The 18,254-nt window shown below is 55.3% G+C and overlaps 4 protein-coding genes across 4 annotated transcripts; 3 read left to right on the forward strand and 1 right to left on the reverse strand.

The window, feature by feature from the left end:
• Nucleotides 1-15: 15 nt before the first annotated feature.
• Nucleotides 16-3,285, forward strand: INS49_015849 (uncharacterized protein; the record flags this gene model as incomplete). Its single annotated transcript, XM_043176527.1, has 8 exons — nucleotides 16-246; nucleotides 367-1,494; nucleotides 1,551-1,677; nucleotides 2,067-2,299; nucleotides 2,377-2,416; nucleotides 2,569-2,646; nucleotides 2,702-2,977; nucleotides 3,068-3,285. 8 exons carry the CDS (start codon nucleotides 16-18, stop codon nucleotides 3,283-3,285), a joined length of 2,331 nt encoding a protein of 776 aa, XP_043019982.1.
• A 908-nt stretch (nucleotides 3,286-4,193) lies between these two features.
• INS49_015850 (uncharacterized protein) lies at nucleotides 4,194-5,250 on the forward strand (the record flags this gene model as incomplete). The annotated part of the gene is made up of 2 exons (XM_043176528.1): nucleotides 4,194-4,364; nucleotides 4,513-5,250. 2 exons carry the CDS (start codon nucleotides 4,194-4,196, stop codon nucleotides 5,248-5,250), a joined length of 909 nt encoding a protein of 302 aa, XP_043019983.1.
• Nucleotides 5,251-5,927: 677 nt separating this feature from the next.
• Nucleotides 5,928-7,324, reverse strand: INS49_015851 (uncharacterized protein; the record flags this gene model as incomplete). The annotated part of the gene is made up of 2 exons (XM_043176529.1): nucleotides 5,928-5,931; nucleotides 5,994-7,324. 2 exons carry the CDS (start codon nucleotides 7,322-7,324, stop codon nucleotides 5,928-5,930), a joined length of 1,335 nt encoding a protein of 444 aa, XP_043019984.1.
• A 5,162-nt stretch (nucleotides 7,325-12,486) lies between these two features.
• On the forward strand, nucleotides 12,487-17,772 carry INS49_015852 (uncharacterized protein; the record flags this gene model as incomplete). The annotated part of the gene is made up of 1 exon (XM_043176530.1): nucleotides 12,487-17,772. The coding sequence occupies one exon, from the start codon at nucleotides 12,487-12,489 to the stop codon at nucleotides 17,770-17,772; it is 5,286 nt and encodes a 1,761-aa protein (XP_043019985.1).
• Between the last annotated feature and the right edge of the window lie 482 nt (nucleotides 17,773-18,254).

Genomic DNA, 18,254 nt, shown 5'->3' on the forward strand with positions numbered 1-18,254 from the left:
CTGGAATTAGAGCCCATGGCTGACGCCGAGGTCGAAACCAAATCCGGAGCTGAAGCGCTGGATCAGGCTCAGCAAGGTGTTCTTGACCAGCAACACCAGACGGCGGACCAACCAGAACCAGAGGCTTCGACCACGCCAAGCGTTGAACACAGGTCACAATTCCCGATTCGTGAAGGCACTCCTGAGACCCATGAGGGCATGAAGTCCGGACCAACTGAGCCAGAAGTACAGAGTGTAGAGTGTGAAGTTCAATCGACTTCGGTGAAAAAGCCGGCGCTCTCGGCTTCCCTTTGGTGCCCGGTGAGAGGACGCAATCATAACAACCTGATCGAATTTGGCCTTGAGTGGTGCCCTCTCTGCGAACAGGACCTGAAGCCTCCCACGGAGATAGAAGTCCCAGAGTCCGAAGCGGAATCTGTAACGACCAGCGAAGAGGTGCCCGAGGAGGTGGTCAGTGATGGCAACCAAGGCGATAAGGACAATGAGGCTGCTCAAGATGCAGAGCAGAATTTTTTCATACAATTCTTGGATAACGGTGGAGGCCACATCACACGACGGCCATGGCACGAAATCCTGGACCTTGAGACTGAGCGCGCGAAGATGTCCCGTCAAACTGACCCTCCGGTAGAGACAATCACGATGGTGGCAACGAGCCTGTCATCTGAGTGGCGAAGGCACATGGCGCCTAGCGAACTCGAAAATCTTTCTTCCGGCTTCCTCACGAATCCCAACTACACAATGGAAATAGAGTTACTAAGAGTTGATATAGTGTCCGACCACATCAAGCAGGCTTTGCGACAGATCGTGACTTATTCGCCTGATTCTGGACTGTCTAACGAAATCATGTTCATCTTCGCGCCCTACTGTCTGTTCTATCACCACTGGGACGCCATAAAAGCTTACCAGAGGACTTTCAAAGGTGCAAAAGACTACGACGAAAGCAGTGGAAGTGTTGACTCGAGGACACAAAAACCAGGATTCAAGCCGTGCGATGAAATAACTTATAATCATCTGACCGTGTTGAGGAACGCAATCGAGTCCCAGAGTTTGGCTGCCGTCCTCGAGGAGAAGAAGCGACACGAGCATTCACCTGCCTTGGCCACTTTTAGCATGCTCTGGCTGCTTCTGAAGCCTGGTACGACCGTGTACACCAAGATTCACGGGAAGCTGGCCGCATGCGTCATCAAAACATTCGATTTCTCCCCACCCTTTAGCCTTCGCAAAGAATCAAACGCCTACAGGGTTCAACTGTGGCATTTGCAATACGATGGGAAGGTCTTAGGTCGACACGAACTCGCCCGTTACATCAGTGCCTTTGAGGGAGAGAAGAGGTTGATCGATCTTGAAATCATCCCTGCCGAACATTATGATGCTCATGATGAAGGTTGTCTTCGCAAAAGCCTCGAGGCTCGCGGGGAGAAGTATTTCAAGTTCATCTCGGGCCCTCGACAAGTGTATTATCGTGGAGACTCTCTCGGAGATGTGGTTTACTGGGTACGAGCCGCTCACAAGTCTTCTATTTGATTTCAGAATAATTAACAATACACTAGTACGAAGACAGGGCTGTTCTGGACATTCATGCGTATTATAGTTACGGGATGTTCGGCGCCGGATTACACCCGGGAGACGCAATCATTCGCCGTCCACTTGTCAGCGCAGTGGATGACGATACTGATGGTCCTGTTCGCTTCGGGCAGAATCCTAACGACGCTCCGCCGCCAGCTCCTATGCCTCCTCCTCCTCTTCGTCCCCCACCAGGTCCTTTTGCCCCTGTGTCGGATGCTAGGAACAACTTTGAAGCATATCCATTGAGATCCAGAACTGAAGGTCCATGGGCAGCATATGATAACATCGACCCAAGAGAGACAGAATCTTTAGATTTGGTTGACGCAATAACGGGCGAGATAAGCCGGCATCGGTACTTGCTTTGTCCTGCCGATATTATCGGATTTGTTCTAAAGCCAAGACGATGGGGTCAGTATCTACATTGCGAGATCGGCAATGCAGATTTCGTCGCAACGCCTGACTAGAGGTACAAGTTCAAAACGCTAACGCCGAGTTCTCAGACATTTTGGACGTGGAATGCTGTTCAGACATCCAGTACGATACGACGGCCATCGATAGCATCGTCATGCCTGATGAGAGGAAGATGATTATCAAGTCACTTGTGTACCGCTTCTCGGACATTGATGCAATTAATGGAAAGATCCCTGCGCCATGGACTGCTGATTTCGTTCAAAACAAGGGAGAAGGACAAATATTCTTACTCCACGGGAGTCCTGGAGTTGGTAAAACTCTCGTAAGTTCTTGCTTACTGTAGTATCATGTTGTCAGCAATGTTGATGACAGAGAGTCCCGACTAACATTCTCTGACAGACTGCTGGCAAGTTCAAATACTTTGGGAGCTTTCTCTTCTGTTAAGTGCTGACCACATTGTCTCAGAATCTATCGCAGAATCAGCCGGACGCCCATTGCTATCTCTGACCTGCGGAGACATTGGCACCATTGAGAAGACTGCAGAAGAGAAACTGTCAAAGTGGTTCCGACTCGCTGAACTATGGGGCGCAGTTATGCTCATCGATGAGGCTGACATCTACCTTGAGAAGAGGGCAACATCCGACCTCTCGAGAAACAGTCTTGTCTCAAGTAAGAGGCACTAATTGTCTGTCGAAATAAAAGCATGAAGCTAACATGATGAAAGTCTTCCTCCGAACAATGGAGTACTACAGAGGCATTTTGTTCTTGACCACAAACAGGGTCGGTCACTTCGACGATGCTTTCGTCTCCCGTGTCCACGTGGTCATCCGATATGAGAACCTCTCTGACAAGGACCGTGCAACAATATGGACACAGTTCTTCAACAAACTCCAAGCGGAGCGGGGAAAATACATAACCATTTCCAGGAAAGCGAAGAGATACGTGTTGGAGGACGAGGAAGTCACCAAGATCCCTTGGAATGGAAGGGAGATCAGGAATGGTACGTCACTTGCCACCACTGAACCACATCCCTTCATCTTCGTGGCTCGGTCTTGTTCTCACCATTCTAACTTGCGGACCTAACCCCCAGCGTTTCAAACTGCGGTGGCTTTCGCCGAATATCGATTCGCGCATACACCGGCTGACCAGAGAGACGAGAAGGCTTGTTTGGAGGAGGAGGACTTTGCCAAGGTGTGCGAGATGACGGGGGCATTCAAGCACTACCTGCGTTCGATTTCTGGCAGAGACGAGTCGATGCGTGTGAGGTCTGACCAGGCAAGAAACGACGGCTTCGGATCCCGGAACTGATCCACATCCAGGCTGCACGGCATTATGTGTAATGTTCAAGTTAGCGATAAACGAGCTAGATCCCATCACTTATGTACCCCGTGGGTGAAGGCCGTTACATAAGGTCCTACGATAATCACGATACTACACAACCCACGCAGGTCCTGAGCCGTGGTCCTCATGCAACATATATTCACGGCCCAAGGCACTCGGACATGTCTAATTTGAGTAAGCTGCCGTCCCGCGTGCCTAGTTTGCTGTATATTCAATCATACTTGCCACTCGCAGGGGCAGGCCTATAAGATCAAGGTAGCGGCCGGGATCGTGAATTGGTAGCAATAGGGCCTGCTAAAGGACACATGTTTCAGTCATCAGATATCAATCAAGCGTCGAGTTCGAAGATTTGAGTTTATCTCAGATAGGTTTGGGATTCACTCTCCCTTCACTGTATGGAGGGTTGTCTCTTCGTTTTGCCTGTGATATGTTCGGTGATCCGTTCCATTTGAAGGACTCGGAGAGTGTACAATTCACACAAGAGCCTTACCAACATGTCACATTTACACCATGTATCTTCGTATACACCCTGAAAACAGTCGTCCGTGCCCCAGGCAGCTGCGGTTCTGCATTCACTCACCACTACAGTCACTGGTCCCAACCAATACTCATCCACCCACCGATCACACCGAGTTTTGTTGCCTGGAATCTGGCATCGCAGATGAAAGTCTGCCTTCCAATAGCTCTGTCTAGGTCTCAAGGACCTCGTCTCCATGATCCAGACGCCAACCCGAGTTTGGACATGCAACAACTGGCCACCAAAGCAATGTTTTATTAAATTCATTGCAGACCAACCCCCATCTCGCATATCCCTCAATCACCTACTACATCTCCAATCGATGTCCAGTCCAAACGAGTCAGTCATTCCTGACAAAATGCAAACCGAGAGATTGCCTCTGCCCAGGATTCCTGGCCCAAAGCTGGAGCCATTCCGAGGCACCGCCACTGCCGACATCGAGTTCATTGCGTTCATCGGCAATGATGAGGACATGGATTCTAAGGTTTGGAAGGTCCGTATCGATGGCAAAGTCTTCGCTCTTAAGATTGTAAGTGTAACTTCATGTCGCCCCATCTAGATGCCCCGTAAGGCGGTCGTCTACATAACATTTCCCTCCCCCCCTTACCCTCTCCTGATTTCTCTGCCTGGTTTGATGGGCCCGATGATCATTGCTAATGTCAATCATTGGCTTGTAGTTTCCCTTTCAGAACTGGGAGTACCTGAAAGAGGCTGAAGGATTTTACGTAATACCGCGACGCTTCGATCCCTTGGAACGGCCTGAACCTACTCCGCAGGACTGGATAGACTACTTGGACCCGTTCAACTGCGAGTGCCGGGTCTATGGACGACTCAAGGAGGAAAGTCGCGAGGAGCTTGCCGTCCGAGCTCACGGCTACGTATTTCTCTCAAAAGCCCAGGAGAAACACATCACCGACGTCATGGGCGAGTGGGTGGACTGGGAAATCCACCCTGAGCCTCTGAGCTGCAGTGGGCTCTTCTGGCGTTGGGAAGCTCATCGACACCTGCCGCTGAGGGCTATCGTGAAAGACTACGTCGAGTCCTCGGGGCCGTGGGTTGCGTCTCAAGTTCCGCAGATGTATGCTGACCTCGAGGAACTGCACAAGCTTGGTATTCTTGTGAGGGACATTCATCCGGGAAACTACCTCAATGGAAAGCTTGTCGACTTCAGCATGGCCTGGACCATGTATCACATCTGCATGGATCGGGCCACTCCGGCAGGGGTCAAGGAAATGAGGTACCTGGAACCCCTCAAGTTTGAGAACATGGTTGATGAGTGGGCGCATTGGTACCAGGAGAAGATCGAGAAGCCGGAGGGACTGCTTGGCCGGCACAGTAACAAAGAGGAAGATTTCGGATTCGACCCCCGACTGTACAACTGGCGGAAGTGGGTGGAGGTTGAAGACAAGGAGTAGTTTGAGTGCCGACCACAGCAAACAAATCAACATGTCGATGACTTTGATCAAAACTTCTACCCCTGTGGAATCGTGGATGCCCATAGAGCGTTTGATAGGCCTCCCAAGGGTTAAGCTCTTATGGGATATTCTCTCATGGATTTCCTCCAACGGCATGGTCTTTAATGGGACATCAGGCAACAAAGCTCATTTTCTCGCCGAAAGCATCAACGCGGCCTCGCCATCCCTGAGCAGAAATGTCGTCTAGATCCTCATTCTAAAGTGCAAATTCTGGTCCATCAGAAGGATCCATCGTGATAGACACTCTAGAGGTGGGCCGGATTGCACGCAGGCATATTCGTTCATGTGCTCACGCCGCGGAATTCGGAAGGGGAGGCCAAATACTTTAACAAGAGCCCGCAGCCAGACATAATTAAAACCGATTATTAATGATCCCAAGTTAAGTTACCCCATTATACATGCCCCATACTCGTTCTTAGAGATGTAGACGTAGTATATGCTAAATTTACAACCGCGATACACACTCTACACGCGAAGGAACTGCTTGACGATGCAGCCAACATGTAACTCCATTGCCCCATGCTCCATGTACGCTCACATACAATGCAACAGAAACCAACCCCAATTATGTCCCATGTGCAATCCCTAGAAATGTTCGCTAAAAATAACAAGCCAAATCAACTTCCGAATCGCACCTCCGGCTGCAGCACCACAGCCTCCCAGTCGCCCCCCTCACAGCATACTTGCCGACCAGTGGCAGCTCAGAGCACCGGGTCCTCTTGAACTTGTACTCCTGGTCCCCAGCGTACGAGCTGACAGGATCAGGCAGCATGGCAAGGTAGACCGACACAGCCGCCGCGGTGTCGGGGCCCTCCGTGGGCCAGCAGTTGAGTGTGAATGGGACACCCTCCTGGGCTTTCTTCTTCAGCTTCTTGATCACGTAGATCCAGACCGGGATCGCACCTATGGTCAGCAGCGGCGAAAAGAGGAGCAGGAGCTTGTACTTGTTGAACTGCTCGGACGGCATGGTCGGAATCACGATGCCCTGCCGGCCCATGTGGAACGCCCTAGCAGGCCGCTGGATCATCGGCCCGCGCTCGATCGTGACGTTCCCGCACCCCCGGAACCAGTCCGGCGACGGCGCCAGTAGGCCCCACTCGTCGGAGCTCCACGTCGTCTCGGCGCTCCGCTCGATATCATACCGGTCCCCGGCCGCCGGCGCAGGCATCCTCCACGCGAACAGGGACTCGTCCTCGGTGGTGGCCAGGAGCTCTTGCTGCAGGCGCATGAAGGCGCGCGGGCCCTCGCCGTACTGCGGAGTCATGGTGATGCTGAACAGACCGAACAGGCTGTAGGCTATGTCCTCTACCCGCGTCGCCGTGCGTCCTGCGGCCCAGCTCATCTTGGTGGCTATGCACGCCTTGCGGAAGTGCCGCGCGCCCGTCAAGTAGTCGGCGTCGATCCCCGTGATGTGCTGGATCTGCGTAGCAAGCGATGTTTTTGTGCCGATGTATTTCCAGTCCGTGTCGTAGAAGTCCATGTCGCGCGGCGCGAGCAGCTCCTGCAGCGTCCAGCCGCGCGAAAACCACTCGGATGGCTCGTCGCGGTCGAAGCGCTGAAAGACGCGGTCTTGTGTCTGCTTCTCGGAGGGCTGGCTCTTCTTCATACTTGGTTCTATGACGGCCTCGTACTCTGGTGGGTCAGGCGAGACGCCGCTCCTCACGTCGGACAGGTACGTGATGCACACGCGCGCGTCCCGGTACCACTTGAACATGGAGTTGATGGACTCGGCCTCCTCGGTCGCGCTCGACTTGTTGATGCAGCAGTTGTCGATCCACATCCACCGGAACCCCTGCTTGCGCGCGATCTCGCATGCCCCGCGGATCTTGTCCAGCTGGGGCGACTTCATGCCCTGCTCGCCTGCGTCCCGTAGGCTCGGCGCATACTGAGCGATCTCGTCAAAGGTGATTTCTGCGCCAACCCAGCGGTGCGACAGGATCGCGTAGCCTTCTGCCTGGAAGAACTCCTGGCTATCTAGGCGCAGCTCGAATGTTGTGGTGTCTAGGAGTCGCATCTTGATGGTAGACAGGGCGACAGTGCTACAAGTCTGTCATTGAACAGAGGACCCGACAACGAAGGCATCGGGGCATCATGGGTGCAGTTATGGAGTTGTTGTACAAGCCATGGGAGGCTGTACATCCCAGGAGACTAAGTACGGTCACAGCTGATCACGGCGCAGCATTTTGGAGGATCATATGGATCAGAGGTATCACGTAAGCCGTGAGGCTGCGGTTGAGAACTATACCTTAAAATGCATATGCTAAATGTGAACGACTCACGTTATACCGACCTAATAGTGCAATGGGACAGTAATGGCTCATCTCAGCCTCTGATGGTTATGCAAAACATAAAGAGACAGTTGGGCACACCTAGGGGCATGCAAGTCCTGTAACGGCCAGTTACAAAATGCACAAAGTTATGCTTTCTGCCCTACAAGGGTTTTGTAGATTGGAAAATGTCAAACCTCAAGGGGAGAAGAACAGATATCAACAGAACAGAACAAGAGAAAAAAAGAAACCGGGAAGGAAGGGGACAAGCTGCTGCTCTGAAACTTGCGTATGGCCGGTCTCCTACACAGTGAGTGCATCTCAAGGTTGACCGCGGCAATTTAGGAATAGGTGAGGCACGTGTGCATTCTGCATTCGTTGGTGTAAAGGCAGAATTGGTGAGTTGTCAAGGTGTCTCGATATTACACTTGTTGATGCTTGCAGCTTACGCAAAATGGCTCGAAACTTAGATGCATACTTGCGATGGAGGAGGCCAGACGATGGACCTTCTTCCATGCGCGTGACCACGATCAGCCGAATCAAACGGCTATGTCAAGAGCAGAGGCAAGGAGAATTCAAATCAATGCCGTCCTGTTGATTTGAAGTGTTGAGTGCTGATAGGTTTCGCGCCTACGGCGCCGCGCTGCATTGCATCGCACTGAGACATGCTGCACCCAACGAGTGCTTGGCTTTGGCTGCCCATTCGGCCGTCGAGGGCGCGCGCTTTTTTGCGCGGGGGATGCATGCATGCAGCCAGTCTATCTGTGACCTGGCCGATCGAGGAGGGGGAAGTCCGGTCTCGCTGGGACGATATGGAGACATGATCAACCAAAAAAGTTGAAAACGTTGTTCTACTCAGTGCCAGTGGATGGAGTTTAAAGTGACGTTGATGACAAGGAGGTAAAAGAACGTGGAGCCGGGTTGCTAGCCCATGCGAGTGAGTCCAAGAGGGGGCGGAGGGTCCGAGATATTTCTCACCGAGCCGGCCAAGCTGTAAGATGCAATGCAGCCAGGTAGCGAATGACAGACAGAATCGAGCGATTTCAGCAGGACGGCTGGTCGTCCGTGGAAGTGATCATCCGCCCGTAGGGCAGAAGATGCCTGTCTGGAGATGGCAGTGCTGCTCGCAGGTGCTGATCCGACTGCTGCGGGCGCGTCTGACGTGCAGGCAGGCGCAACTGTACGAGGCTCGATGAGGATGGTGTGGGTTTCGGTGATGGAGGGTGGGAGTCGAACGTGACTTGACGGGCGGGCTCTGCTTGCCTGCTCTGCTCTATCTACATGCAGACTGGCAGACACATGCGAGCGGCCGCACGTCGCTAGCCGCCACCGCATGCCCACAAGAGAGAGACATTGGGCCACGAGGACGACGAGCTGCTGCGCTGGCCCTCTTTTCCCGGCCTGTCGCCCATCGGCTCTTCCACGCCTACATGCACAGGCTGCCTCGCTGTCTGGTACAGTAGAAGAACGGTCAGACAGTCAGATAGGACCGACTTTGGGCTCTGCGCATGCCCACTCAGGCCGGGAGGCGCTTGGCCTTCCAATAAGCTCGGTACCAGTGTTCGACAGCGGCTTCTTCTGCCCTGAATTCAGGGCGGATGGAGACGTTCAGGTGATCATGGGACGCTGTGGACTCCACCTGGGATCTGGTGGGAAAGGAGAGAAAGGCGACGCGCAGGGGTGGATGCCGGTGGTTGGGTGACAGCGACACATCGTGCCATGTCCCATGAGCCACGGTCCGTGGTCCACGATCCATAGTCCATGAGCCTCTCCATGGGCGCCCCCATTGGAGAGAAGACAGAAAAGTCCCGTCGTGAGCACGGCGAGCGAGTGGGTAGCGGGCGATGACGACGGTACGGTATGCCTGTATGCACGGTAGCAAGAAGGATTGGTGGCCGGGTGTTGCCATGAAGTGTGAGTTGGCACATGTATCCGAGTCGGTGGCCGCCCGGCCTTGGCCCGGGTCAGGTCTGGAGGGAGCCTTTTGATTGAATGTGGCCGAGTGGATGTGTGGTTTGGTGGCTGGCCAATTGGCGACAGACACGCCACACCTCCTGCTCCTCATTCTTCTCCTCTTCATCCTCGTGCCGGGAGGAGAGGGGAATACATACATGTAAAAGAAGGGGGCCGGACTCAGGAGACAGGAGAAGGGCTAGGAGAGGTTGGATGGATCAGTGGTTCCGGTACGGGTCATTCCATGTCTGGTGCTCATGCTGGCGTTGGTGTTGGTGCAGGCTTGGGCTAGATAGGCAGACATGACGATGTTAATCTACAGCAGCAGTAGTCCAGAAAGTGCAGTGGCCCAATCCGAGGGCAATGCAATGCCCTGCCAAGTCAGCGACCGGCCGTTTTGACGGCGGGAGCAGGCGAAGCTTGCTTTGAGTGAGTGACTGTCTGTCTGTAGTCTGTACCGGGCCATTCGCAGGAGGAACCGCTAGCCCAGGAGGATTGCATGAACATGAACGAACGAACGAACATGAACTCCCGCGTTATTGACCGACGAGCGCGCCCTGTCCTGCCTTGTCTGCTGTCAGGCCTGTGCGGGCGGCCGCGATGAGCTGTCAGTCTTGATTGACCGAGTCGAGCCTGAGTCAACGGCTAGATTGAGTTTGAGAGGCCTGCAACGGGGTGGCCCACGGATGTCTTGGTCGCCAGTTGCCCCGTTGCCCGTTGTACTTTGCCCTCTGCCCTTTGCCTTCTGTCCCAGGGCCCTGAACAGCTGAAGTCAATTTGCCACTTGTCGATTGCTCATGCTCGCGTTCATGCTCGCCAGCAGAGAGTCAGGGCCATCCCATGAAGACGGCAGGGCTGACGGGCAGACAGGCCAGACGAGAGAACGGACTAGCAGGCAAGCATCACACCGAGTGGATGGGCCACGACGGGACAGGACCGAACCTTTTGAGGGCGAGCACAGGGAGGGGTCCCGGGCCAGGGCAGGTCGCTGGCAGGACAAGATCTATTGTTGGCGAGTTGGCAGAGTGTCAGAGTGTCCGGGTCGGCGGGAGGTTGCTGAGTGAGGATCATCCCAGCGTGGGCTTGTAGGTGCCAACGCATCGCCCGTCGCATGGCACAGGACAAGTACTGCACCGGCTCTGTATTAGACTACGGATTTTTATCAGGAGGAAGTGTGGCGTGGCGTGGAGGGGCGGAAGGGAAGGGAAGGCAAGAGGGAAGCCCGATTTAGTGTACAGTAGCAGACCGCGGAAGACTGTGGAGTAGGAGCTCCAAAGTACCGAGATACCCAGGTACATGTGGCTGGCTGGCTGGCTGCTGGCGGGCTGCACCTCCTTCCCAAATCGCGCAGTGAACAAAAAAACCAGCCAGACAACACACAGCACACAGGGAAAGAAGGGCTCCGACCAGGACTCCGACCAACCACCCTCGACCCCTCATCCCTGTCACTGCTACCCCACGTTTACAACGCAGCAACACGGAAACAACAGCAGACGGGGCGGGCGGGCAGGCGCACAGCCGACTGAACGCCCTGTGAGTGAGCTTGTGTGCGCGAAAGACAGAGAGAGCCTGAGGCCTGGAGAGGGAGCGGGTGATGAGTTGTGCCTCTGCTGGCTGCCACTTCCCTACCTCCTTCCTTCCCTGCCTCCCTAACAGACACAGACCCAGAAGACGCTAGGCTAGCAGGGCGGTAGCTACCAGCCGCATACCGACCTAGCCCACCTTCCCCCAACGTTCTTGCTCCTTCCCGAGGCCCCAACCCTGCCCTCGCCCGGCTAGCCTCTTGCTTTTGCCCGCCTCTGCTCACCCTACTGTGGGTTGTCCAGGTACCCTGACCACTCGAGGTTCTTTCTTGCCTCCATCGTAGACAGTCGCGGTCGCAGCTGGCCTATTACAGTAACAGTAGGAATCTAGGTAGCCAGCCTGTGGATCGATATAGTCGACCTACGTTACCTGCCCTGGGTATCTACTTACATACAACATACATACATGTATCCATAATGCTGTGGCAGTTGCCAACCACGCGATTTCCCTGGGCCTCCTTCCTCCCTTTCACCGACTCCCACTTGTACTTGAGGTCGATCGACTGCTGTCGTAGTGGTCGGGAAGAATAAATCTAAAACCTTCAGCCTCAACGACCCCCATTTGCCTGTCCCCCCCGACTTGTTCGCGTCTGACCAAGTCAGGGTGTCACGGCTGTTACGACTGCAACCACCACAGGTTGTCGTCGAGCATTTCTACTGCAGCAGCAACAGCGACACAATACAATAACCGGAGGATTTCTTCTCAAGCTCTCCTCCTCAGCCTCGCCGTCAACTTGCTCCTCCGCCCATGACACTCGCGACGACCCCTTCAGGTGACCTGGACCGAGACCGAGTAGAGACACGCACAAGCACAAGCTAGCCTTCTACACCTGCCACGCCTGCCACGCCTCCTCGACCCCCTCCGTCCAAGCCGTCCAATCTTGGACTCGCACGTTTCCTGCTGTACTCCCGTCTGCCGTCCGCCGCCCGCTTGTCCGCCCCGAGTCCAGACTTCAGTCCTGTCACTGTCAGCCCTTTTATGCTGGCAGTGATCCAGGGCACTCGCTCCATGGGCGCGCCATGTTCTCCATGCAACGATCCCTCTCTTCGCCCGTCCTGCACGCCTCCGAGCCTGCCCGTATGTTCCACACCACACCAGACGGCACCGCTGACCCTCTCCCCATGCTTCTACCTGCTATTCCTCCTTCTTCAAACCTTTCCCTTCCTCCAGCCTTGTTGTCCAAAATCGGTCCGCCCTGCCTCGCCACCCGTGCAGCCTAGCTGACCAGTCTTCGCCAACAGCTCCTCCCCCGGAAAGGTCGTCAACTCCTCCCTCTCCAGATCGTCATGTCGAGTCCTCTCTCCCTCGACGAGCACACCCGAGCAGCCCTTCACTCTCCGACATATCCCCAGGCACAACCCGCGAAAGCGAGATGCCACTTCCCACACGCCGAAGCGAAGACCTCCCACGGCCCACGAGCACAATACAGGCTACGAGTCCGATTCTCAGAAAAGCCATTGTTGCCCAGCCGACTCCTCCCCTTCCCCCTCCCACTCCCACGTCGAATGCGACGGAGCCGACGCCGAACAATGCTCCCCGGGACGAACAGCAGAGGCTCCCCTCTGCCTTGAGGGCTCCCGTCAAGATCCCCCAGCCCCTCATCACCGACGCCTCTCTGTATACAAACTCGTACTTGGCGCCCGTTGACGCGGCAGAAAGCACCTCATTAGACGAGCTCGCCCATTTGGTCCGCTTATCCAAGTACCAGGAGCGCAAGCGCGCCAACACGAGAATTCGCCTGCAACGCACCCTGGTTTCCACTGCCCTGTCTGCCCGGCTCACTCGCTGCGGCGAGATCGCCCAGAGGAACCTGGCCGAGTGCTTCCGCACCGAGGACAAGAAGACTTTTGCAGCTCTCTACGGCGCAGTACACGATGTTCGCAAGAGCTGCGACGAAGTCAGGAGGTATGCTCTTCTCGAGCCCGAGGTTGAGCTCTTGCAGTCTCCCGGCATGGTGTCATCCGAAAGTTTGGAGACACCCACTGGCTCCGTTGTCGCCGCCGGCCCCATGGCTGGCTCGACGGTCCCCTTCCTCCACGACATCTCGGCCGATGCCAGGGAGACCTTTCTCAGCTTCTTGTCCAAGATTAGGAACGATCCGGACTACCTGGCCACCCGGATATGCTCCCTCTCCAATTCGGAACGTGCCGCCATCACCAACTTCCACTCCGGCTTGGACCCGGTCGAGTCCGTCCTGCCACTTTACAATAAACCCCACGTGCGCGGCCCTGGCCACTCCTCCAACAGGCATCTGTCTAACAATCCCAGTCCAGTCGAGCGCTTGCTATCCTTCCAAAGACACGATGCCTTGTCTGCGCTCATCCATACGTGCTTTGCTAATTCAGCAGGTCCCGACAGCGCTGAGGACAAGCGTCGGACCGATGTGTGGGCCAACGCGTGCGCACGTCTCATTTCCAAGTCTGCCTCGGAGTCCAAGTCTGGGAATGAGAACGTTCCAATCGAGCCCCTCCTCATCCACGTCCTGAATGTTTGGTCGAGCATGCGCGACTGGGCAGGCCGCTCAAACATGGAATGGTACCTGATGAAAATACTCGAGGATGGGGCCTTTCTTTTGGACCGCGCCGAGGACCAGCATGGCACCCGGTTCAACATATCGGATTGGACGTCCAAGGACCAAATTGCTGCCGATGAGTTCTATGATCGCGCTACTGACGAGCTTTTTGACATCCTGGATGACGAAGACGCTACCGGCCTGCCAGAGGGCCTTCTCGAGATAGGAAACCAGATCCTCAGGCGCTTGGACCACAAATATGTTGACAGCACCCGGAAATGGTTTGTCTACAAGTGGCTCTTCTCGGTCTGGCTGCTCGGGGTCGTTGTTCACCCGGAGAGCCATGGCATGATGACGGATTACCATATCACCGAATATGGCCGGCAGAAGATCCTCAAACAAGTCGCCATGAGGGCCTCCAGCGTCGTCGTGGACATGCTTTGGAAGACTGGACCCGTCTCGACGCCCCCCAAGGTGAAGGCCCACGTTGAGAACATGCTTGGTCGTTTTAAGAACTCCCGCTACAAGCCTCGCCCGAGGCTGCTCACGGCTAGGTCCATCACATCGCTACGGGAGACCGCCGAGGTTCACCCGTATCTGGTAGTGAGCCCTGCGGATCTGGTCACCCTTGTTAATGCTCTCTTCCCTGAGAAGAGGCCAATGTCGTCAGCCTCGATCCGCTCAGGTGCTCCTTCCATTTCCGGCATCTCAACAATCTCCCAGCCCATGTCCATGGCCACATCGAGGAGCAACAACAATTTCGAGACTGCTTCTATCATCAGCACAAGTGTGTCATCCGTCCTGAGTGATGCAAGCACAGCCGCGGAGACAACGATCGAGCCGCAAGCGACTGGGACGTCTGCAAGATCCTCGCCTCCACTCGGTGCTCGTCCAAGCCAAGAGTACATGAGTAACTATGAGGATGATGGCTACCGACTCCGGCTTGCCCTGCACGAGATGACCCAGATTCTTGGGGTTGACACTTGCTGCGGCTCATGTCACCCATGTGCTGAGCGATGGGCGGTGCTCTTCATTTCCTCCGATGGGAAATCCCTCTCCACACAGATGACCTACGACCCCGATGATGAGCCCGAAGAGGAGAACTCTTCGTCTCTCAGCGAGACTGACGAGGACGACCTCGACGACGATCGGCCGGAGCTCGACAAGGACTATCACCAGCTTCGTGACTCGATCCTTAAGCTTGTTGAGGACTTCGAGATTCCACCGACTTCGGAGCAGGGGACTGGGAAATTCAGCAACAGGACGTCGACACTGAAGAAGTACCGCTCCAAGAACAAGATCATCACAACGGAGAAAGCAAGACCTGGAAGCCCGAGCCGGAATCCATACCGCCGAATAGTAACGGGCCGGGACAGTCCTGTTAGGACCGGCTCACCTCTCGTCGCGGGTGACAAAGGGAAAGAGGTGGAAGGCAGAGGCCAGGAGCCGTCTGAGCCGACGCCAGTCCTTGTGGCCATGCTCCAAGCTGCCGCATCCCAGGCGCGGGCGCAGTCAGACTTTGTGGGCGCGCTCTCCTATTTCAGGACACTACAACAGCTCAATGCTCTGTCGTCATCATCCCTTCGTGCGGATGGCTTTGCAACATTGCTGAACATCTTCAGCCGAGGGCCTCGAGATTCTATCCGCCGCTCTGCGTCTGCCATTGAGGAGTACGATGCGTGGCTTGTGTGGCTAAAGCAGTCTCAAGAACGTGCTGAGGGTCTTATTGAATCTATGATGAGGCGTCTACGAGCTCTGCGCGACAAGATGTGGTATGTTACTGATGTTCAAAACTCAGCACCATATGTGCATTCTCGGAACATCGCTGTCGCGCTCAAGTCGATGGGCACGCGTCACAGGCGCAACAGCTACAGTCGAAGCCGGAGCATTCCTCGTGGTACTGCGACGGCGTTTCTCTACCGCAACGAGTCTCAAATTATCGACCTCCTTGCAGCGACTGAAGCCCAAGGTGGCCCAAACAAGCTGTCCGATGACCAGGCCGAAAAGACATCACGGTTCCTGGAGGAATATGGAATCGAGAATTTCTGCCGTGGCGAGGAGCGCATTCATCGATTCTGCTGTGAGGTCAAAGCATGCATTGGCAAGCTCGTCGGTGATAACATCATGGACGGGCCGGTGCTTTGGAGCAGTGAACTGTATCTCCGGGACAAGAAATTGCTAGAGGCCCCACCTGTGCGAAGAGATCTTCCGCTATCATCTTTCCACAACGACGACGCCAGCAGCATCATGAGCGAATCAGAAAGGCGATTCACGCCAGCATCGAGTAGGCCAGGGTCACTTGCAAGAGACTTGAGGGGGATGGCATCAGTGGCCAGTTTCGACTCGGCAAGATACGGGTACTCGCGTGCCAGCACGGCAATGAGCGACATCATGGACTCGGGTGATTACTTTGGGCATGCCTCGCCCGTCCACACCATTGACAGCGCGTCGACGTACTGGTCCCCATTCCAGTCCATCACATCAGCAAGCTCGACGACTTCCCGTGCTCACAGTCCCACCACGAGCATTACCAATTTCAGCGGCTCCGTGTTCGGACCCCATCCTCACGCGAATCCCGGCATTGCCCGTCCAGGCACATCGGTGTCTAATAGCGATACGATCCAACAGCAGCGGCTGAATGATGACAAGACGAGGTTCCTCACCGACCTCCGGCAGACTTTGACGAGCTTGTTGCTCAGCGACTTGGGGAACCTGGTCTTCTCTTCAGGGTCCGAAACAGACGGCTGGTTTGGGGATCTCGGACAGGATTGCATCGACCGGCGCGATGCTAACGAGCGAAAGGCCAAGAAGAGGCGGTCCAGGCTCCGGGTGATTGCACGAAAGGAAAGCTTTGGCAATCTGCGAGACGCCAACAACGCCGCAGATACTGCGGCCCTGAACCAAAGCACGTCTGAGTCGCAGTCTGCGAGCGGTGCTCAACCAAACCGTGATAATGAAAGCTCCGCCACCAGCGATACGTTGTCGAGCAAGAAAGCCTCGAAGTCCAGCCGGGAAAACCTGGCCGAATTCCCGTTCACTGGAGCATACCAGCGCTTATTGAGGATGTTCTGTGTCCATCCTAACCCTTATGCCAAGCTCAACGCCCTTTTCGAGCTAGAGCATCTTATTGTTGCATCCCTGACCTCTGGCAGTCCTCGTCGCAGGCTAGCATGGCTGCGTTCAGCAGAGCTCGAGGCAGAGAAATACAACCAAGGAGGCCATTGCCGGCCGTTTGAGGATGCCATTGACAACCTCCGTGAGCGTAGGTCTTTGACACTCCAGGCGCCCAGTCTCGGCAGCAATCGCATGCCAGGCGGCAATCTCAACTCAGAAACCCGATCTGTCGTCAACACATCCTCAACGGCATCCAACACAGATGCCATCGCCACGGTGCTGCAGTCACTATTTCGCAATGCAGAAATTCGCCCGGCGACGCTTTTCCGTGACCTCCAGTTCATCGCCACCTTCGTGCCTGCCAGCATCCTGGACAAGACTGACCGTGGCAAGGCTTTTTGGGACTGCGCGATTGCGGCTCTGGGCCTCAAGCAGGAGGTCTGCAGGACCATGGTCGAGATGGCGGATGAGCTTGTGGGCGTGTACACCCAGAACAGAAGGGGCCAGCCGCCAGCACCGGAGAGCACGGCTAGCTCGTCGATCAACGGCGAGGACGAAGCTCGCGCACAGAGGCCTTCGCCGAGCGCTGAGCAGCAGGCCTCCCGCACGGCCTCAACCAGCCCGCCCACGCCGCCGCCGCCCAGCACCACGTATCGCCTTGAGGACGCGGCCCGCATGTGGACCATTACCGCCAAGGAGGGCGACCCGACGAGCCAGAGGGAGCTCGCGCTCTTCTACCTGTCCAACCCGGAGCTGGTTGACCGGACTACGCTGCCGCTGTCGAAGCCTCGCGAGGTCTTCAAGCCTGCCGTCATGGAAAAGTACGGCGGGGCCAACGGGGCGCGTATCGGGGCCGGGCAGCCTCATCGGCCGGGAACTGCAGGCCATGGCGCGGGTATGGACGGAGGCAGGCGAGACGTCAGGAGTGACGGTGCGCTGATGTGTGTTGCCATCCACTGGATGGAAGCCGCCGAGCAGGGCGGGGACGAACTTGCGAGGACCTTCCTCGGGCAGAATGACCTGGGTCTGTAAGTCAGTGGGGGCATATTTCCGGGGATACTAATGAGCGCAGATTGGGAGTTGACCCAAGGCGTCGGTGTTGTTTGCCTTGCCATTTACGTTGCCATCTACGCGTTGCATACATGTCTAGGTCATCTCGTGTGGCGTTATGCTCGGATGAAAGGTCAGCGCACGATATTACGACAGGATTGATGACTGGGATGGGATGGATCTGAAGCATTTACAACGCGCTTGTTCTTTGGGTAGGATTCCAAATTTTGTTCGTTTCCATTTATCTGTCTGTTTCGGCTCTTGGTTGCTGGGCAGCCCGATGGTAATTGTTTTTATGAGACTGTTGTATCTATTTACACAACCCTATTATACCCCATATACAGCGTCCATAGATACAGAAAGCATTGTTTTTTTTTTCCATTTGAATGAAGAGGGATGGGTGTGTGAGCACTATCGACCCCGTATTTCCTCCGTCTGTCTCTGTATCTGTCTCTCACCGTGTG

The sequence above is a fragment of the Diaporthe citri genome (assembly GCF_014595645.1).
Source record: "Diaporthe citri strain NFHF-8-4 chromosome Unknown scaffold_9, whole genome shotgun sequence".
In the NCBI taxonomy this organism is placed as follows: Eukaryota; Fungi; Ascomycota; class Sordariomycetes; order Diaporthales; family Diaporthaceae; genus Diaporthe; species Diaporthe citri.